The following is a 23,565-nucleotide window of genomic DNA, read 5'->3' as shown; positions in this document are numbered from 1 at the left end:
AACTAGTCTACAGAGAAATTTATTTTTAATTACTCCCTAATATCCAGAAAAAGACCATAAAGATGTTATTCTTCTCCACTGTCAGAATGTGTCTTTGCTCTCAAAGGCTTGTTTACCCCATCATCTTTTTCAGACTGTGTAGATTTGTTTGTATGGACAGGTGGGGGCGAGTGTGGCTACTCACCAATTAGCTCCTTGTTCCTGATGTCCAGAGCCATGTTTCTCAGGGCTGTAGCCACAGCACAAACGACCCTATCATTGTCTATCCTCAGTAACTCCACCAGGATAGGGAGTCCTTTCTCTTTGCGCACTGCAGCTCGGATATAGACGGACCACTGGGCAGGACAAGGAGAGGTGGACAGAGATGTCAGAAGACATTTATTTGTATCATTGTTATCATTTTTGCCAAATCCATTTTCATTTTTTCGGAACCACAAATTGCCATATTTGGATAAAAGTGCCAAGCTAATGCTAACAAGCTTGGTTAGCTTGCTGTATTCATAAACTGTACACATGTTCTGCACAGACACACATACAGCTAATTAGTGCTAAGAAACAAACTGATAAACAACCTGAAGTTATATAAAAATTACCCATGAATTATAGCTGCACCTTTCAATGACTTGCTTTTGAAACTCTTAGATGTCCATTGCAGGAACTGCATTTTTTTTCAATTCAATTTTATTTATATAGCGCCAAATCACAACAAAAGTCGCCTTTTTTTAGGCTTCTATTTCATTGAGGTTGCTGCTTTGCCCTCATCTGTACCCCACAAAGAGAAAACAGGTAAATACGTCAACAGTGGAAGTCACAGTGTTCCCTTTCGCAAGGTGTAAACGACTTCGTTCTGTTGATGCCAAGAGGTTACATCCTGTTTTCTTTCGTCGTCCTCTCTAAGCAACTGATGGTATAACTGTGCCCTTTGACACGCTAGCAGAAGTGATGTGGGCAGTAACAAAATGTGAAAGCACATGATCAAGACACAGACGCAAGCGTAAACTGGGGATGTGTCTGTGAAGGAGATGATGGGTCTGACTCTTTGCCATCAAGGCATGTTATACAACGCAAGGTTTTTAGAAGAAACACCTCTCCTGCCATGTGCTCTGTAAACCAGAGGATCACCAGATCATTAGGAGTCATCCTCTGGAAAGCTTTCATTGCACAGTTATAGGACCAAAGTATTGGTCAGATTGGCACATATAGAAAATGTTCTTAATTCCCAGACAAGGTCCTCAGTACTCAGTACTGATTACTCGGATAGAAGGCGCACAAGCATGGGGACAGCATATTCAAACCCAGGATTAGTGAGGCAACAGGTGCTGCACCATCATGCTTCTCATCAACGGTGTAATTAACAGCAAATTATACATTACAAATGCTCTTAACTTTGAATTAGTGCTTTAAAAGGCAATTTTCTTTCTTTTGCATTTATTTTTACCAAATGCTGATTTCAGACACAATGTACTGAAACTACTTGTTGCTCTCAGGTAAGAGGAAATCTTAAAGGGCTAGTTAAATGATAACATTCTTCATCACAAAATCAAAAGAATATCTGAAGTGGTTAAGCTTTTTATATTATTATATTATTACTTTCAGAGTGTTTTTGGCACCTACTGGAACTTGGAGAGCATCTTGCAGATGCCATTTAGTATCTGAATGATTCAGCCACTGCACTGCATTCTTACCTTCCAGCTGCCAGCAGCTAGATTCTGCAGAGCCCCAGCTGCTCCCTCCAGGGTGTCTGGGTTGGAGCACTCAGACAGCAGTGTGAGGTAGGGCTTAACGATGGTGGGGTGCCATAACATCTGGATGCCTTTCGGGGGCTCCGCCAAGTCTGGAAATGGGCCGACGCCGTCCCACTGCGGAAGATGACACATAATTCAGAAAAGAAAAGCATTCAGAATTCTGTGTGAGGTGAGGTTTGACAGCGGTGGAGTGCCAGCACGGTCCCCTCAGGCAATAACGGGAGAGGAGAAGGACGAGATTCACTGTCACAAGCAACTTATGACCACTGGCAATTTTTTTTCCCAACTCTCATCGGTGACTGAAATCTCACATCTACTCCTGCTTGGATGATGTTTTTTTTAAAAACACACAGATACTGTATATCAATAATAAATGTGAAAAATCTTTCAGATGCAGGAGAGCTCACAGTAACGCTGCAACATAATTAACAAATGAGTAGCTGCTTCCATATTTTCATATGCAGCACCATTAGTCTTTGAAGCTATAAGTAGCACTATATTTTAAATACAGATTGGGACGGGCTTTTATTAAATCAATTTGGGATTATAGAATCACATATACAGTTTACTACATGTGGCATGTTATTAAATTACTGGGTAATAGTTTTACATTTTAAAACTATTAAATAATGCATAATTGCAGAATAAACACCACACTGCTGTCCTGCCCATAAGTAATCGAGTATCCCGTGTTATAAATGCAGCTGCAGCTTGGGCTCATGAATGCCTGAATACCAGCTGTTTCAGTCTATCTCAGGCATGCAAGAAATACACATCCCGTTGTCACTCACATGCTAACTTATAGTTAGCACGGAAGCTCTTCAGTACAAGTGAAGACACGTTAGTCAAAGTAGGCTGAGCGGCCACTACAAAAAGGTTCATTGCAGCAAACCTAATCAGACATTTAAATCAACACCACCTAGCTAAACATGGATATTTTAAAGAAGCTAACAAATTTAAGCGGCTTAAGCTAAAGCTAGCTAGAGCTCAGAGCCAGACAAACGGGCTTAGCAACAGTTATAGTTATGTTGGTAATTGCTTAATGTTTTTGTTTTTCATAACAAAGAATACAATTCTCCCATTCTCTTTGCATTTGTTATAGTCTGTGTTATAATGCTAACACATGGCACTGAAAATTTGGTCATTTTTCTTCCTGTGATTTCTCTTTCCCCGTCTTCCATTGCTTCCTTTTGTCATTTCTAGCATCTCCTTATTCCTGTCTCTTCTCTCCTCTTCTCTAATTACCCAACAGTTGATAGAGTTTTTTTCCCTCTCCAACAAGCTCCCCAATCGCTCCTTCATGGTAATCATCCACAGCTGCACTGGAGTGGAGAAACACATATGGAGGGGAGAGAGAGGCCTGATATATTATTGTTTGGAGAGGTTATGATTTGTCTCTTTACGATCTGATCTCTGGGTTACTTTTAAAATCCTTCATCTCCCTGGTTCTGCCTGGTTTGAATGCAAGTTTGCATACGGTTAGCTCAACAAATTGAAGTTAAAGGCCATGGCTCATTGCTACCATTTATAAAAATCTCCTCTCTCTCTTTCTGCCTTTCCTAGAAATGACAGAGAGAAAAAATAGGAGCACGCAGGGCTAATGAGCAATTCACCCACCGGAAGTGCCAGAATTTCAATCCCTGCAGCTTCACTAGAAGTGGTAAAAGACATCTTCCACTCAACCAGAATGTGATGCTGATTGCTTATTAGCATGACAAGAGGTTAGAGCCTTCTCCAAGGCAGCCGTTTGGTTTCTGCCAACTAGAAGAGCTCTCACTTTTTAACTAAACAGAGGATGAAACAGATGGACAGAGCCTGGAAACTCAGAGACAAACCAGCATCTTTAAATCTGGAAACGGGTAGTAAAGACATAACGTCCTGATGCTGCTAGTTAGCATGAGTCCCTACTTGACACTGATACCTGTTCGTCTTAGAAAATCAACAGCAATATTTTAACTGAGGGCAGCTGTTATAAATGTATGTTGGTGGTGAGTAATACCATTTTTATGAACTTTATTTCACCAGGAAATGTTACCCATAAAATGTAGTCTTTTCTGCAATAGGCCCAGGATACTGTTTTGCAACATCTTATATCTTGGGACTTACATTAAAACAATGGTATTAAACACTAACCACTCTCCTATCTGTGCCGACACATTGTTACTTAGGTTTAATTAGTGTAGCATGGACCCCTGTCAGAGAATACCCACTGGTACAGCCCAAGCATTAAACAAACCATAAAAGAAATCCTCATAAAGGAAGGCTTTTATGAGGCCATTAAAATTCTATATGTGATATCTGTGTGGAATGAGCGGGGGAAGAACAACAGGCAGAGAAAGCGATAAAGTAACAGGAGGAAACCAAGACTGTAACATAAACCAGTAATCAAAGTGCCAATTAAAAACACCAGGACAACACAAAGCTCACAGATACAAATCTGATTGTTCTATAGTCCAATTATCAACAGATCAGATTTAATCCATTCACAAATAATTTGTTGTTTTTGTTTCACCAGTTCAACTTTAAAGTCCCTTTTGTCACATTTTTCTCTTTTTCTGTGTTTTCTGATCACTTAAACAGACCCTCTATTTAGAAAATCCAAATGTTGCCCCTAAACTGTTGCTCCTGCTAACCTAGCATTAGCATCATCACGTCAAACTGCACTCTATGCTGCAGGCGAATTAATTTGGAATCATCATCGTTTTTTATTGGTGAAATTAACACTACAAAAAAGCACAACACAGAAAACGTCTAACACTAAAGATAACAGCAACTTAAGCTAATGTAACTATCTAGCCATCTGTCACCTCTGCATGGTGGCTGCCATGCTCCATTTGTTGATGCTTCCTAGAGTTCACATGATGGGGACTCAAAGTCCTCTCCTCTGCAATGAGGCAGTAATTTGCATGCTTGACTTGGATTTTACAGTTACGTTCCAACACTTCCACTTAACTGAGATATAATAAATTGGGTAGTTTGTAATGAGAAACCTGTTTGCATGTGAACTAATGCGCTTCACCATTTGAATCTGGATGTCTGAACGGGGGCATCGGTTCTAGCGTCCCCAGTGCTTGGTTTGTGAAAATACTTATGCAGTCTACTTTATCTTCAATAAAAAAAGCACCTTCATCCACAGTTCATATATATATATATATATATATATATATATTTATATATATGTATATTTATATATATGTGTGTGTGTGTGTATAAAAACTGAAAACACAAGCTGTAGATCATATATAAATAAAGAAATAAACAAAAGATGGGCACAGCCACTATGACTTCAGATACAAAAAAATGCTAGTCACTGGTATCTCAAGTCCCATTTTGAAGTCTTGATTTTAGCATCTAAGGGCCAGAATTACTAAACAGCACAGGTGCAGGAAGTTCATCTCAATATCAAGCACAAAAAATAAGACTTTTTTGTAGTAAATACTGTCACAATTAGCAGTAATTAGCAGTACATTTTCCAAATGTAAATAAGTCATCATGTAAATATTCTCTCCCCCAAGAAAGAAACTCACAGAAATAAATATGCAACAGGGAAAACGTGCAAAAATCTTTAAGTTCCCACCTCTTACCTCTCTTTTCTCTGTGCTCCCGTTGTAAATGCCAACAGTACTTTTTTTTTTTTTTTTTTACAAAACCCAGTCTGCGCTGGTGGAATGCGTTAGTAAATCTAGCTGTTTGTTGGAGGTCAAAGGGACCACATTTAGACAAAAATGGTGGAATGCAAAAACCTTCTGCCAATTTATCTGGTTTTGAAAAGAAGCAGTCAAAGGGATCCCTCAAAAATATTTCAAAGGGTTTTAATAGCTGTAAAATACAGTATAATGTAAATAATACATTAATCATATTAGCCACTGTGCAGACTTCACCATGTTGATTTCACAGATCAGATGAGCAGCAGCAGAAACTTTTTAGCAGAAGTCAACAGGTAACTGTCACCTTTGATTACCGCAGCTACTTCCTTCTTAACACACATGAAAGTTTCTAAAAGCACATGTAAATCTCCAATTTCTCTAGACAAAATTTGTGTCATTTGCATCAGTCATCTTCTTGCAGTTTGGAAAAGCTAAGGGTGCGGCTGGCTGAGTAGAGCATGACAGACAGAAATATTCTCACATGGGTGCACTACGTACTTCAAAGCTTGAGTGTTTAATAATAAGGTTGCGATGCACCTTGGGAAAATGCCTTTTTGTTATAGACTAGCTTTTGGAGCCGGTCTTAAATGGTCACATAAGGGACTGCAGTTATTTATTCAGCATTTTTAGCTCTCGTGGTCACTGCTCAGTGTGATACCTGTGTATGTTAGCATTATCCCCAGGTTTGTCAGGTCACTCAGGTCTTTCCCTTTATCAGAATACTGTTCAGAGAAAACAGCCACCATGTATTTGTCACCACAGTCATAATCTACCAGATTGTTATATGACAATGAATGCTGACCAGTTTCTCCATTCTTCTGTTCTCACCTGGTCATGTCCCTTCTTTTTCTTCTTCTTCTTGCCCCAACATCCCGAACTCTCTGCGTCCTTCCCTCCAGTATCACATAACAAGCCGTCCAACTCTTCCGACCCCCCCTGCTGGCTGTGAGAGGTCTCCGCAGCCAGACGGTACGACAAGTTCCTCAGGATGCACACACAGTTCTCTACAGTCTGATGGAGGGAGGTAATGAAAGAAACAGAGAGCAAAAGAGAAAGACAGAGAGGTGAAGGACAGAAAGATGGCCACCACTAAACCGGACTGTATACACAGCAAATAAACTCAGACACACATGCAGCGCACATAATAAAAAGAGAGACACACACGCACGCTAATCCTATTGTTGTGAGTGTCTATGCAGTCAACAGTCACAGTCTTTGATCTTGTGAAGGATTTCTGCGGATTAAAAACTTCACATCTACTTGTGAAGGGCCTCCACTTGACGCACAAACTCACACACAAACACCCACACAGCTAAAAACACTAAAACACCATCAAACACACATGTATCTGTGGCACAGAAACATATACACATGGATGCAAATGTGCTCACATAAAAGCGCGCTGAAAAACTCTCGCTAGAGATGTTTCTGTGTCACTGACCATCTGGATTGAGTAATACATGGTACACTCTAAAAAATGACTAGAAAACAAAGAAACAAAATGAAAGTTTATTTGTAAATCAAAAAGGCTTGAGATCGCTCTCTATTGCTGATGGTGAAATCCCCAAATTACACTAAATCGACAAAAATATTCACTTAATTCAATTAAATTCTGGTGAATTCAGGCGTTCCAATTACTTTCATGGCCACAGATGTATAAAATCAGCACCGAAGCATGAAGACTGAAGCAAACATTTGTGAAAGATTGGTTCGCTCTCAGGAGCTCAATGACTTCCAGTGTGGTACACTGGAATGTGACAAGTCCTGAGTGTCCATATCACTCAGGACCTGTCATGGTCCTGTCACATTAACACCCTGGTTAAGAAAGCCCGCCAGCGTCTCCTCTTCCTCTCTTCCTCAGAAGACTCAGGGACTTTCATCAGCCACTGAAGGTGCTTAAGAACTTTTACTCCTGCACCATCGAGAGCGTCCTGACGGGAAACATCTGGACCTGGCTTGGAAAACAGCACCAAGCAGGACAGATGAGATCTGCAAAGAGTGGTGCGCTCGGCCGAACATATCGTTTGATCAGAGCTTTCTGACCTGCTGTCCATCTACACCAAGCAATGCAAGACCAACGCCAGGAAGATCATGATGGACCTCTCCCATCCCAACAACCAGTAGCAGTTTTTGATACGGGCGACACGGGAGGTTGCCTTGGGCGGCATCGTGGTGGGGGGCGGCATCACAGGCATCGGCAAAAAAAAAAAAAAAATGCTCGTACTCATGCTGCCACGACATCAGCCAGCGCATATTGGGAATGGCATAGGCACCAATCGGTTTGCTATCGCTCATTTGCTGGGAGTAAGGGCACCCTCTGTTTGCGAGGTGCGCCTGCTGCTTGCGGCACAGGAAGGAGAGGGCGGGGCGGCGGGGGATTCTCTGGCTGGCTGGAGAAGCATCTAATAACCAACTCGCAAAATCAAACAATAAAAAAACCCAACAAACACCAGACATTATAATACAGACTTATAATTTGTACCGATGTTTTTTCGAAATTCTATACGCGAAAAGTCGCGAAAGCCCTCGGTGCGCCTGCTCGCTGCTGAAGTCAAAATAAACTCTATTGTCATCTCCGCTACATACAGTCCAGTATATAGAGAGATGAAACGACGAGCCTCCAGTTACAGCAGTGCAAGTAAACGAACAACAAATATAAGAAGAGTAAGAAAATAAATATACACTTTAGGACTCGGGGTAAAGGGATCAATAACAATTTAAAATTTATAATTTACAGTTTGATGATCTCACACACAACCTGTCGACAGGGGAGGGGGCGGCTGCTTCCAAATAGAGCACATTTCATTCATAATGTTGTAAATCCAAGCCCATTATGTATTCATGATTTGAATCCTGGGTTGTGTGAAATCCCAGAAATACACCTTAGACAAAGTGAATCTGTGAATTAAGGTGTAGGTCTGTTAGGTTATGTTGTGGTGATCCCCGAGTTGGGGGATTTGTGTTACATACTGGAGTGCAAAATGAAAACCAATGGAAGATAGACAAGAAAAGTTCAAAGCCATCAGGTCCTCAGTCACGGCGGTACTTCCCTGTTTCATATTGTGGCGGGTCAGGACTGTTTGGGTTTTGTTTGACGGCTACATTCTGTTGTTCCAGGCGGCAGGATTACGGTTGCCATGGTTACAGGGTGACGCTCTCTCTCTGCGTGTTTCCTCGGTGAGAGAGGCCTTTTTGTTGTTGTTGTGCTAAGCTAATAGGCAGAATGCTACCGGTATAGCTCTAAAGAATGTAGCATCATAGGCAGTGTAGTCCGTGCTGCAGGGAGAATGGACTGTCATACACGTTATGTGTCTGTGAGCGAGGGAGGGAGAAAAAGGAAAAGTACAGTCAAGCAAAAACGGGAGCTGGAAGCATGTAAATATAATCACTGCAGCCAAGAAGAGTGCCTGACGAGCCCAGTTGTAAGTAAGCTATTAAGACTCGACTGTACACCGTGTTCGTGTTTTCCTCCAAAAACAATAAGTTCCGTTGGAGCAGCCTTTCAACGCCTCTCTCTGTCTCTCGCTAGCAAAGTTGACCCAGACAACAAAGTAAAGCTAGTTTTCGGCTAAGAGCCCGACACAGAACCCGACGTATTAGCCAGAGGTCCCTTTACTACGGTTCGGAGCCGCGGACCTTCAGTAACAGTAACAAATCACAGCAATAGTACATTCATGTAGTTGTAAACAGCATGATAATATATTGAGTAATCCAAAGTATTCAGAATACGTTACTCTCATTGAGTAACGTAACGGAATATGTTACAAAATACATTTTGGGGCATGTATTCTGTATTCTGTAATGGAATACATTTTAAAAGTAACCTTCCCAACACTGGTTATTGATGCTTGCTGTGTTTTGTGTTGCATTTTACTGTTGCTGTCCAAAAACAGAACAGAGCCACACTGACAGATATGAATTACTGCAGACTGACATAACAGTCTTCCTCTCACTACACCTGACACTGAAAAGAATACACAAAAGATTTTTTTTTTTTTTTAACTTTTAAACTTAAGCTTTTCCAGTCATGGCTCAAAGTTTCCTGAATCCTGTTGTTGGCATTAAATAAAAAAAAAAATGTTTTTTCACAACTATATTGAGTTAAATTTTTAAAAATTCTTTGGACAGTTAGTTATGTTTATGTTATGTTTATGTCAATATTATCTTGGATTAGGGTAGGCACCAATTTTAACAGGTCTGAAACTGGTTCACAACAACTGAGGTCAGATCTTTGTACTGGTAAATGTTTTTTTTGGAGTATTTAAACAAATGAATGAATACAGGGTTCAACTGGTTTGCAAATCATTAAATCTTACACGGTGTGTCAGCTTTTTGGGAACAGCTTGTGTGCTGTGAATGTAGCAACAAAAAATTTTAACCTGTGCAACATTTTTTGCAGTGTATTTGTGGCCTGCAAGCTTTGAACATGATTGAGAGTGATTATGCATATACAGTGATCGCATACAGTCCGTGAGGGAAAAGATTAAACACATTTGCATTTTCCACATGCAGATTTATGCAAATCGTAAATAGTACACATGTTTGGAAAGCAAAAGCACCACGTGCATTTGAGTTCTTGATGATATGTGTACAAACAAGAGGACACACACAAACACATTTTCAGGGCCCTTCCACATCATTCTCTTTTACTGTGTGCAGGTGTGTGTGTGAATGAGCTAGAGGCTATGTGAGTTTGTATGCCTTGCAGATATTTGCGTTCATTTGTGTGTATGTGCATTACCTTGCTGTCAATCTCGCTGCTCCCCAGAGCGGTCTGGATGACATAGAGCAGAGCGTCAGTCAGACCCTCGCACTCCCTCATCCTCCTACGGGCTTCCTCACCTGCAGAGCTCACATTCCTGTAAAACAGACAAACAGAACAGCTTTTAGAAGATTCCACACACCGAATTGCCCATTAGTTTTTGTTTCCTCACAGGTTTTCTGAGTGCGAGCACATGTGCTTGTTGAAACGTATGGAAATGCTTGTCTGTGTGACAGAGAGGAGAGAGGCTGGATGTAATGTCCTTTAAATGTCAGGCTATTAGAGATGGCTAGGAAATGCTTGTGCCCTCAGTGTCAGTGAGAAATGGCACCAAGACAAAGCTCTGCATTTGATTTTTCTCAGAGAATAACAAATTAATTTAAAAAGGCATGGTGCTGTTTAGCTGCAAGACGACACCTCTAATTCATTTTGTCACACAAATAAACACCAAATGCAGAAATATGAATGGCAATTATGCATTTAATTAAGTTCTGTAAACTCTGTTAACATCTGAATACTCCATTGCCTCTGAATTGGCTATTTATGATAGTGAAGGTTATTACAATGTGTGGTTAATGTGCAGATACAAAACTCAAAAATACAGCACTATTAATGGCTTCACATATTTTACTACCGTTTTAAAATAAATGCTTTCAAAGTAGACAAAAAAACGTATCAGCCAATGGGCATCCAAAAATATGGAATTAAGACGATTATAATGAGGTATTACCAGTATGGCAATTTAAAAAGTTATAGACTGTTTAACACACAATCATAGACTACCCTTTCCTCAGAAATCCAAGTGGTCTGTGTATCTTGTGTCCAGTACTGATTTTTTCCTGGCCACAACAATAGCATTTAGCTTAAAAGTAGCTATCAAGTCAATTCAGAGAAATTAAAACTGATGCTGGGGGCTTTCCAACGATGCACTGAGCATTTCTTTTGCCTCTTGTCAGTCTCAGTGTATTTAAACATCACTGTGCATTTATTCATTAGTTAATCTCTGGCTCTCTTTCACATTGAGTCTTTTGCCCCGTCTCCCTCCCTGAGCCTGGGTCTGCCTCGATTTATTCCTGTTAAAAGGCAGTTTTTTGTTCCCACTGTCAAGTGCTTGTTCATAGGGGGTTGTCTGATTGTTGGGGTTTTCTCTCATGTTATTGTTGGATTTTTACCTTACAATTCACAACTCTTACAACTCTGTTGTTTTATGCAGCACATGTAGCAGAGTAGCACCACAGCTGAACACAGTAAGTTGTGATTGTTGGAAAGTCAGTCAATAATATCTCCTGCCCTACTTTTGTGACGTAAATATAACTCTAACATACTGCATGTAAACACATGTGTACATTAAGAATTTTGGCCGATATAGACATACACCCCCTAAAAATAAACGTTGCTGGAAATCGACGTAATGGAAAAGGTGTTTCGCCTGCAGTGGGAGGATTAGAAGCCTCACATTTATCAACTCTTCTCAACAGTGAAATGAATAAGAGAGAAAAATGTAGAACATAAAATCCTTGATATTTAAACAAGCATATACAGTGCAGAAATTAGATATTATCCAGCAAGAACACAAAGAGAAACACTTGTACTGTTGGAGGCGTGGCTGAAGTATTTCTCTACCATAACCAGCATCAAAAAGCCTAACCAGTAAAAACAAAGGTGCATTCAGTAAGAAAAAAATATTTTATTGAGGGTTTACTGGAAGAAAAAAAAAGACCTTAATGGAGTGTCACTGGACTTACAACGACAAAAACAAAACTCAACTGACAAAAATCACGAAGAAATGGTAGAACAGCAAAAGCTCTAACTGTTAGAGTTTCCAAACAGTGTATAAACTGAATGAGGTCCTGTACTGGTAAATGGTTAGATGTCTGATCCCAAGCTACTTGTCCTAAACAAAAAGGCATACTAATGCACCTGCTAAAAACTGTTAGCAGCTAGCTAACCAAAAGCTATTTCCCAGAGGAGATAAAAATGTGTTTTAGCAGAATAAATTCAGGGCTCCTGTTAAGTGTTTGAATGGGGAACTGTTTGCTAACATATTATTAGTCTTATGAAATGTTTGATTCCGACAGCGTAGCTTTAACAAGAGGAGATACCATCCAAGGCAAGAACTGGTGCTACTGCTCCATTATTATTCACTCCTAATACACAAGGCTGTGTTTATAAAAGCTACCAGTTTTCAAAGCTTCATGGAATCACTCTGGATTTTTTTAATAGCCAGTCATGTTTGTTTTAATACCCAAGTCTGTTGAGGTCGTGTAGTTCTGAATGTATTAGTGAGAGTTTGAGAGAGAGGCCTGACCTTAAATGTAATGCAAAAAAACCTCCAAACATGTAGCGGTGAAGTGACATGTTTAAGTAATGCAGCGGGCTGTTTAATTCTGACCCTCAGCGGAATGTCTCTCAGTTTTATTAAGTTATGAGAGCATTATATTTTCATTATACTGTCAAATAATTGCTTAAATATTTCAGGTTGTTGACAATCTGTGTGCTAGTGTGAATCTTTCTCTTTTTTTTTTGTCTTGAGCCCAAACACACAAACACACCGACTAAAAGCACTGTGAGCCACACAGGGCACACGCCGATAAACGCCAAAGTAAAGAACACTTACGAATATTTGTAAACCTCTTTATATACTTCTTTCTTGCAGACATTTCCCACATTTTGGCTACTACCTGTTAATAGATTCAGTTTAATTAACCACACTCAATTACAGATAATTAATCCCTCTGAAGCGTTCCCTTGCAAACCACTGCTACAGATTATCTCTCATTATGATCTTTCGGTGTGAAGAATCTAAATAAGGAGAGAATCACAATGCAGGACAAAGGTTGCATGTCTATAAAGCAGGTTTTAAAACCGAGCACAATTGATTAACCCACAGCGTGCCGCTACAGCTGAGGGAAAATGTCCATCGACAAAAATGTCACTCTTTGAAGAGCCTATTTCATTGTCTTTCTCTAATCTTTAATTCTCTAATCAAATGCAGGTTTATGAAGGATAAAAAACAAAGTCTCATTCTATATATTTATTTAGCTTTGCCCTTGTTTGTGTGCACATTTAGTTCTCTCTTTGACAGCTGGCAGGATGTATCTACAAGTACATGGAGCAATTTAATGTCCAAACTGCATTATAATCCATCAGTAGTTCTCATTTTGCTCATTTAGGGACTACATAATGGACAATTTAGATCGTTGCTTTCAGATTTTAATGGCAAATGTTTTTTGTAACAAAGCAACAAAGCAAAAGAAAGTCCACAAAAAATCATTCTAAAGAAGGATTCTGCAAAAAGGCTATATCAAGTCAGTGATTATTACAGGCCTTCAATGTATTCTCTAACCCACACAGATCATTCGTTCTAGATCAGTAGATCAGTTAAGAGCTAAAGAAAAGCCTGTTGCCTTATTATATAAGACTGCAAGGGTTGGTGCTGCATTTCTGTGTGTAGTTTCAGTGAGAAAGGTTCAAATGAATCACATTCTTGCCTTCATTCACCCATATTGATACCAGATAGTGACGTAATTTGTCCCAGAAGCGTGGCAGAGGCATGTCTGCAAGTACAGTGAATAAATGGGTTAACTGTCTCTTCATTAGCTGCCATATTCAATGCACATAATTCACATTCAGCAGTCTGACAGCACAAGTTTTAGCTCTTCCCGTTAGCCGGTTCGACAGCATATGGCGTGAAGCAGCGAGTTAGCAGAGGGAGAAAATGTGCCTGTGTGAAAGTGAGAGACAGTGTGGCTGAGACGGCGTGAGACAGAAGAAGAAAGGCATAAAGGAGGGATAATATGATCGAGAGAGGAGAAACGGAGTAATAGGACGAGATGGAAATGGAGCGAGGGAGGAGAAAGTGACTAAAAGAGGGAGAGAGAGAAAATGAGAATGTGAGGCGGATAATGGGAGATGGAAGAGAGAGAGAGAGAGAGCAGGTGGCCGGCGATATACCAAACCCGCCATGAAATATTCAATCTTTAATCAGACTCCCAGCATTCCCTAACAAGGCGTGAGAAAGATGAATTAGCCCTTCGAGTTTAGGGAGCTGATCCACACAAAGCTATCTCCTGCAACACACTCACGCCAACTAGAGTCAAAAAACACACACGCACCGCAGTTTCAGATGTGTGCCACAGGCGCACACACACACACACACACACACACACACACACACACACACACACCAGCAGCTACAGAAGCCTCTGTAAGTAGCCAGTATGTGTAGCTTATTTTCACTGGGGGAGGATGAGGAGATATATCGCGGCTGAGATTAATGGCCCACACACCGAGTTAGGCAGAGGGACAAACAGACATGCGCGTGTCGACAGGAAGCAAGACATGCAAATACAGTCATGGCAGCGTTCCCACTCAGCTCCCGCTGCACCCTGTGCCACATCCTCGAGAGGAAATGTGTCGAAATAGCCCTCAGTCCAACTGTCAAAAAATTCAGTGAATGATGTGAGCTGCTGCATTATTAAAGCAAACTTATTTGTTCTGTTGTATAACGTGCTGTCAGTGTGCAGGGATATGGACAGATGCAGGGTAGATTCAACCAATAAGGTACGTACAGACTGTTTTAGGTGGACTTGTCATAATACTGCAAGCTATGTTTTCTGTTCTTATTTTGATGCAGAAGCTGTGATGGATTCAAATGAATAGCACATAAAAAAAATGTCTCGCAGACTGCTTACACGTCTGCATCAGAAAGATTTATGAGCTGAGAGTCAACCACAGAAATTTCATCATGAAGATTTTGTAATGCTGAAAGCCTCTCACTGATACAAAGATTATGAATCATTATTGTTTTGGATTGTGACCTCTGAAAATGCAAAACCAATCAAGTCTCCTCGTCCAGTTTCACATGTGTTGTGTGAACCTCTCACATGGTTTCATTTAGGTCACTACTTAAGGCAGAAAGACATCAAATTATCCAATTTTGCACAAAAGTTGAGTATAAGACAAAAACCTGGTGTTTTTGTACTCTTTCTTTCTTCCATTGTAGCCTGACATTTGCCTGGAACCTGAAGAAAAAACTAGACGTGCTCCAGTGACACTCTGTGGAATCATTTGTTTAGATTTGAGTCACAAATTACATCACCAGCTGCTAATATATCCTCCTTCGTAGTCTGGTTGTACTCATCCCAGTGTTTTTGCCCAAAGTGGCAAAACCAGAAACAATTTTCTTGGATATTTTACAAAGTATTGTGTTTAGTTGGTGGTTGTTGACCCAAGGTTTCCCAGAAGAACATTACTCAAAGCATCACACTCTCTTGCTCTGCCAGCTTGCCTTCTTCCCATAATGCATCCTGTTGCCAGGTGTTGTTCAGGTAACAAATAGTGACATACTGTGTGTTATCAGAACCAGCTTTCACATTTTTTCATACGCAAAAGGTTTATTTTTAATCCAACATGCTGGAGTAAAAGACCCAAAACAAAATGATAAAAGCACGTGTCACTACTGAACTGTAAGACTAGCACCACGTCTCCAGTGAGAAAAAGCAAAGCCACAGCAGCTCTGAAGCCAAACGATGACTCATCTTAAATGCAGCTAATTCTCTCAGTTCTCTCTGTGTATAGGGCATTAAAAATAACACAGCGTACAATTTAAAAATAACACTGTTTTAACTAACAGAGACTTTTTTAGATGTGGCCGGTAACAGTAGGACTGTGAACAGCACAACATCTTCAAAAAGAGACTTCTCCAGTTGTATGTTGGATTCTTGAAATATGTGAATACTGTTTTTTTCCTAAGGAACAGGTAGAGACACCTACCGCAGACAGCCGGTGGCATTGCGGAGAACCTGGGAGGAGTGTAGGTGCAGTTTGCGGTCCTCTTGCGTGTGCGGGGAGGTGTCCCAGCCCGAGTGTGGGATGATCACAGCGTTGGTCAGAACGGCCAGAGCGTCCTGGATGATGGGCATCTTCAGGGCGTCGCATGATGACAAGTTCCACAAAACACCTGAGGATGGCAAGGAGACGGAAGTTGAAAAACAAAGAAGAGTTCAGAGAAAAGAAAAGGAAAAGCAGGAAGGGGATGGAAAGAAAGGCAGACACAGAAACATCTTCAGGCCAGAAACCACTAAAATATTTAGTAGGTTTTAGTGAGCAGCTTGATCCAGCAAACACTGCAACACAGACAGCTACTAGCTTTACAGCAATCTGAAGAGCCAGACACATGTTCTTAAAACTAGCATGACAGACATTTCCAGAGCTTGACATGTTACAGGAAGTAAAGCAGGTATGGATAATGAAATTAATAATGGCAGACGACGCCAGCGTTATTGTTCTATGCAGATGTCTGTGTATTCTCCATTGCATTGTCAGTATTCAGACGTGCCCTCAAAAACACTCCAAAATATCCTTCTGCCTTTCTGTCCTTTATGTAAATATTAAAAGCTTGCACAGAGCAAGTAAAACTGTGGCCTTATAGGCAGGCGTAACTAGATTTACCCAATGGTAAATGGACTGGTTCTTATATAGCGCTTTTCTACTCTGTCCGAGCACTCAAAGCGCTTTATACAGCTAATTCATTCACCCAATCACACCCATTCACACAAGCACTTCTAACCTCAAGTGCTAAGTATCTAACATTCATACACATTCACACTCCGATGGATGCATCGGAGAGCAACATGGGGTTAGTATCTTGCCCAAGGATATTTGGCATGCAGACTGGAGCAGCCTGGGATTGAACCACCGACCTTGTGGTTAGTGGCTGATCCGCTCTGCCACCTGAGCTACAGCCACCCCGAATGATGCATACACCCATTCATGGGGCCAAGAGCATCACTGAGCTGTTTGAGTATAAATTTAGGATCTGGGCTTCGTGGTCATTAGTTATTATTGAAGATGTTGGAGGGATATGTTAGACTGCAATTATTAAAACATCAAATGAGGAATTATTTCATGAAGGTGGTGTTCTAGTCCTTCAGCAGACACTTGTAGAATGAACGCCACGCTGTAGTGAAGCTGCTCTGGTGTCACTCAAACGCTGTCAGGAAGCTACCAGTGTTTTGTACTACCCAAAACATGTACATGTACTGTTTTGTACTGCCATGGATCAAAAAAAGAAACAGTTAAACAATTACTAGTGCAGAGATATCCGTAACTATCCAACTATTAAGAGTTTTTACTTCCACAGGAGTAAAGTCTGCTACGCTAACGCCTTATAACTAACCTTAAAGTTTAGAGTTTCAAGTCACCGGTGGGCTGCTGTAATTAATGATGTACTAAAGGCAGTAAATCACTTAGACAAAATTCCACTGCACATTTCTCCTGTTCTTAATCCTCACCTGAATTGAACATACAGTGACCAGCCAACCAAGAAACTGGAGTAACTTTCCTCTATCCTACCAATTAAGGTCCACTTCTCAAGCCAGTTGCCACACACACACACACATATAGTTCGCTGACTGGAGTGACTCACCCACAGAGACACACAAACACATACAGTGCACATATCAGGCTGAACCTATCAAGAAAAGGACAAAGAGGGTAAGAGGCAAATCACCATATTTCAACATTGAGCACTCCGATTTCTTGAGAGGTTTCACATACGTATAAGCGCACACTCGTGCACGCAAATTGTGATAACCTTGAAGTACTACAACGTCGTAATTCTTGTTGACCTTCATCTTACAAATTGCCTGCGCTCTAATCTATGTATTCCTGTAATTATATGTTAAAGCATTTGAGAGTGTCCACCCATAGTCATATCTGCACTTATCTAGCACTCTCTTTTATGGTAGTAATTATAGCCGTAGTAGTGGTAAAGCATCCTATCCTCAGATCTGTGTGGGAGTGTGTGCTTGGAATAAGGCGTCCTCTCTTCGGAGCTGTGTTGTTCACTCACGGCTGAGCAGCAACTCTGTAATTACAGCTTCTGTTATCTGTCTTTGTGAGTTTGTATGAATTTGTTCTCGTGTGCGTTTGTGTGCACATGTCTTTGAGTGCCATCTAAGCCCCTTGACAAATCAGTCTTAACCCTGTCTGCTGTTTGGACCCTGTGTGTTTAAGACGGTGCAGTCCCGCTTTGTGGTCAGAAGGAGTTTCTAAATGATTAGCTTCTGGTTCCATGACAGCAATTAGCTGGGAGTGTCATGTTAGCAAAACAGACTAGTTGCCACTTCATTTTTTCTCCTGCTCAACAGGCCAAAGGCGGCATGCTGTTTCTTGTTTTCTTCAGTAACCTTGGCATTTAATATAATAATTGCAGCTGACTTTTGCATCTGTGAGTCAGCAAATTTTGGTGTCTTTAACTCTTTAAAGGTGCCATTTGCTAAGCGTACAGATTTTGCTGAATATTAGCTTAGCAATAGCAATACTGGCTACAGTAAAAAACTACATCTCATTAATTCTACTAAAAAATGCTTTCTTAACACTTCTCATCTTGTTAGCTAACAAAATACGCTGTTATATCAAAGGACAGCCTAACTAGGGTTTTGTTCAGAGATAATAAATGATAAACTCTGACTTTAGTACCTTAATATCTTTAGAGTAATCATCTCAAAGTATAACACCTCATTAATCATTATTTTTGGAGCAGACAGCTTTATCAAGCAATGCTCACAGTTAGCGCCTGCTTTTAACATATGACCTGCTAAATGGGATAGTAAGGGACAGTAGATATGAGTAGTACAGGAGGAGGGAAGCAAAAACAGCTGGCAACTGCAAAGGCTGAGTGAGTTGCATGTGAGGATGGACAATAAGGAAGTAGAAAAGGACTTGTATCAGCTAGGCAGAGAGACTGAGCTAGAAAGGATGTGCAGCAGGTTAGGGTTATCAAGGGCAGGAATGGAAGTGTGCTAACAGGTGAGGAGAGTGTGTTAAGAAGATTGAAGGAGCAGGAGGTGCTAGGAGTGTAGAAAATTAGAGCGTGGAGAACAGATGGAGGACAGTGAATCATGATGTCACAGACATATGACGTGCAGAGGATTAGCAAGAAGGAAGTGAAAAGAATGAGGGGTGGATAGGCAGTTGATCCAGATGCCATACATGAGGAGGTTTGGAGATTTCTATGGGAGAGGGCTGTTGAGTTTTACACCAGTTTGCTTATCAATTTGCGAATGAGGTAGCTCTTCTGCACTGAGCAATCTGCTTAACCAGGTTGTTTGGTTTCCCCGATGTATAATTCACAGCACTCCTCCTGTAGTGCCCAACTGTGTGCAGTATATTACTCTGTGCCAGGGGAAGTGATCCTTGGGGTGGACTAGTTTTTTGGCGTAAAATGCCTTGGGGGTTGAAAGCCAAAGAGACACAGTGTTTCAAGAAAATGTAACTCATTTGTTCTCAGAATTCTGACACATAAGGCATCATCAAAATCTTTCATTTAGACATACTGTATGAATGACTATGGTGCCAAGACAGCAACTGTGGACGTTATCAGTGGCAGGTCAAGGTCAAGGAGCCTTGTGGACTATGATGTTTGCAGACAACAGTGATCTGTAGTGAGAAGATGAAAGAGAGCCTGGAGAAGTGGAGGTATGCACTGGAGAGAAGAGGAACAAAAGTCAGTTGAAGCAAGACAGAATACATGTTTGTGAGAGGGAGACAAGTGAAAGGGTGGAAAAGTGAACATGGTAGAGACGGTGACAGTAGATGAGTTTAAATACCTGGATTCACCAGTCCAAAGCAACGGACAGTGCACAAGAGAGGTGGAGTGTCAGGAATGATTTATGACAGAAGAAAAGGAGCAAGAGTGAAAGGGAAGCTTTACAGGAGAGACCTTCTATAATGTATACTTGGAGATGGCAGCATGAAAAAAAAGAGACAAGGCCAAACTGGAGATGGCCAAGTTGAAGATGTTAAGATTTTCATTGGGAGTGACCAGGATCAACTAGAATAGAAATATATATATATTTCAGATGGAGAACTAGGGTTGAGTGGTTTGAAGACAATGTTAGAAAGGTAATAGCTAGATGGTTTGGACATGTCCAGAGGAGAAATACTGGATATATTGGACAAAGGATGCTGAATATGGAGCTTGCAGGCAGGCAGGAGCAAAAGAGACTACAGAGAGGATTAATGGGTGTAGTGAAGGAGGTAATGCAGAAGGCTGGTGGGACAGAAGAGGATGCTAGAGATCAGGTGTGATGAAGACAGATGATCTGCTATGGCGACCCCTAAAGGGAGCAGCTAAAAGAAGAAGAAGAAGAAGAATCAGCTAGGCACAAAGGTCTCGGATGTAATTTAAGTAAACAACACAATGCACCGATTATTTCTCTCTTGGACAGTAATGTTAAGTAGTAGTTGTTGTTTTTTAATGACACTAAAACTACAAGCAGTTTATATAGGGATAGTTTTGGTTATGTAGATTTTCAAAATTTCTTATGAAACCTTAATATGTTTTTTTTTTTAAATTCCACTTGTTGCTAGCAGCATCACTTTGAAGAATCAATGTCTTTATATCTCTGGATTCTCATACACACCTTATGAGACAGATATTTGTTACATTGTGACATTTGGGCCACACATACACCCACAGCATTCACACAATACTTGCCACAACCCATGTTAAGCATGCTTCATGACTTCTGGGCAAGATGAGGCCCACACAACACTTGGCAGTGTGGTGACAGAGTTTTGCCAAAAGGCCCAAATGTGTCTGATATTTGGGCAAAGTAGCTCCTACATGCATGTTTATTAAAAAAATGATGCAAAGAATTAGGACATTTTTCCTGGAAAATCAAGAGGATTGCAAGAGCTTGTAATTTGCAATTAATCCATGCATGCATGCCTAAATTGTTACTAAAATCTTTTAAAGTGTTAGATGTTGTCTATCCCAGTAGAATTTCCTAATCTGTGAACCACACAGGCTGCTTATTGTGATGAAAATAGCAAATTAGCTCTACATTCTGCAAAATCTAAAAATAATGCATTTAATGTCCTGTGGCTAAACTGTTGGAGCACAGTGTGTAATTTCCCATTGTTATAGATCACACAGTAGTTATAGCCTGTAAGTTGATGTCATTTTTTATATTTCAAAATTTGATCATATAAATATCTATTTTCATCTATTTTCATCTCTTTTAGTGGTGTCTAAACAACTCTGACAGGTCTGCTCTTCAGTATTAAATTTGGTCTGACGGATTTAACATATGTCTGCAACTTGCAGTGTTCTAATGAAAAACAGTGACTCTCCCACAATGTGAATTTCCATTTTCAATGCATGCTAAATGAGTGGATAAGTAAGAAATAAACACATATTGCACATGTCAAAAATGCAATGAATGATGTCATGCTGCAGCTGCAAGACAAAGATGACTTTTCCCCATCCTGAGTAAAGTCAGCTGTTTGCCAGCATTGCTACTCGCTGTGCAGGGTATGACATCATCTCCCTGAGGTGAAAGGCAGTGGGATTTTATCTTTGATTTGAAACACACGCTCTCTCACACACACACACGCGCAGTCTCGTGCACACATAATATTGCCTCGATGTACACTGGCTCATGTTATTGCTTGCTTACACACATGGATTCAGGCATGCACAAACACTTGCATCCAAGCTCTTAAAGACATGCGCGCACGCACACACACACACACACACACACACACACACACACAGTCATGAGTGTGTGACAGATGAAGGAGGTTAATTGCCTCAGCCTTACATCATGAGTGGCAGCAGGAGGTTGTTATGTGGAGGGAGGGGAAATGAATATGTTGGCTATGTCTCTTTGTCTGTGAAGCCATTTCCCATCTTTCATTTGCAGCGTACTTTCATCCCACTGTCATATTTCTCTCTTCTGCAACAGGTTTCTTTGTCCCCCACTTGATCTTGCTCTCGTTTCATTTTTTATTCCTCAAGTCTCCCAGTGTATTTCAGTAAGTGCTTGCTTTTTGACACATCCTTGTTGTGGACCACTTTGAATCTGAGACTTCAGAGATTGCCATTCTGTTTGTGTGTCTAGCTTTTCACAGGCATGAAGGTTAGACTAGTCATCAGACTACAACTATATTAAAATACATCTGATTAGGACTGTAATTCTCCGACGTGAACCTTAACACTGCCGCAGCACAGCAAGAAGATTGTGGGTTCAAATCTGGTCGTCTGAGGAGTTTGTTTATGAAGATTCTCCTTTCACTTTTCAACCAAAGTTTGATGCAAAAATGTTTTTTCTAGACGTCGTTTAACAGTCTGAGAAGACAGCTTGTCACTTTTCCTTTTAAACCAAATCTCAACATTGGTCAGCCAACAAAGTCATCTTTTGGATGTCTATTCAACAACTATTATCAACTATTATCGAAGCCACATTTGAAGCTACTAGTACTTGAATGTTCACCCGTTTAAGAGAAAACTGCACACTCTACATCAGTGCAGTCAATTATGAGCTTTAGTTATTGTTTCCTTACGCACAAAAAGGGAGAAAAAAATAAATAAAAGAACACACTCGTATTACACAACATTTCATAATCTCAAGCATATGGATAAACCATCCTGCCCACTAAGCAGTACGGTATATGCTCTATATGTGTTGAAATGCATCACTGAACCTAAACTCATTTATGAGAAAAGTCAAGTGAACACTGTGCAAAAAAAAACAAACATAAACCAGCAAAGATGTTTGTTCTGTCTCACAGGGAATGGGTTTTTCTAGCTTTTTCATCTACTCTAGACCTACAATTGCTATAAGTACCAACAAGAAATCACCTTCAGGAGCTGCTTGCATTCAAGTTACATACATAACATCTCTAGGGAGCCCACGCTAATGGTATGACCTTGAGAACAGCAGGGGGGGTTTTGTAGTAAGAGAGACCACCCTCCTCTGACAGACTGTGTACACCACCTGCCTTCTGAGTGGCTCCACAGTCCTTTGAACAACTGAGGATAAATCAGTTGTCACCTTTACTAATTGCTGAAATTGTGCAGTAGAAACACAATGTAGATTACAGCTAAGGCAGCCCTGAAGATCACTGACGACACGCTGAGCCAGCCGTCTTGCAGCCGTCAGGGTTTTTATCGGTTTTCAGCGTTATTTTGTTATTGTTTTTATCGTTACATTGGTTGCCTTACATCAGCGGTCCCCAACCTTTTTTGCGCCATGGACCGGTTTATGCCCGACAATATTTTCATGGACCGGCCTTTAAGGTGTCGCGGATAAATACAATAAAATAAAACTAGTACCGGTACCGAAAAAAAGAAGATTTATTCATAACACACGTGAAAAGACCCAGGAAAACAGAGTTAACGATAAAAACGATAACAAAATAACGCTGAAAACCGATAAAAGCCCTGAAAACCACACATTTTACACCTGAGCCTCAACTCTCGTGGCCCGGTACCAAACGACTCACGGACCGGTACCGGCCCGAGGCCCGGGGGTTGGGGACCGCTGCCTTACGTGACAGAGAAAGGAGATTTCTTAAAGCGGTGTCAATGGCATCACAAAGAGGCATCGTATGGCTTTGA

The 23,565-nt window shown here is 40.7% G+C and overlaps 1 protein-coding gene across 10 annotated transcripts in view; it reads right to left on the bottom strand.

The window, feature by feature from the left end:
* Positions 1-23,565, bottom strand: part of ctnnd2b (catenin (cadherin-associated protein), delta 2b) — a 202,160-nt gene that overhangs the window by 17,350 nt on the left and 161,245 nt on the right. For all 10 annotated transcript variants that reach the window (XM_006802752.2, XM_006802755.2, XM_006802756.2 and 7 more), the window contains 5 exons: positions 15,930-16,116; positions 10,134-10,251; positions 6,221-6,403; positions 1,686-1,859; positions 185-335 (listed from right to left, as the gene is read on the bottom strand). In XM_006802752.2, the coding sequence (XP_006802815.1) occupies positions 185-335; positions 1,686-1,859; positions 6,221-6,403; positions 10,134-10,251; positions 15,930-16,116 (813 nt within the window). The remainder of the gene's footprint in view (positions 1-184; positions 336-1,685; positions 1,860-6,220; positions 6,404-10,133; positions 10,252-15,929; positions 16,117-23,565) is intronic.

Source organism: Neolamprologus brichardi, chromosome 18 (genome assembly GCF_056152115.1).
Source record: "Neolamprologus brichardi isolate AB-2024 chromosome 18, ASM5615211v1, whole genome shotgun sequence".
Taxonomy (NCBI): Eukaryota; Metazoa; Chordata; class Actinopteri; order Cichliformes; family Cichlidae; genus Neolamprologus; species Neolamprologus brichardi.
Note: the sequence above shows the minus strand (reverse complement) of the source record. Positions and strands in the feature narration are given on the sequence as shown.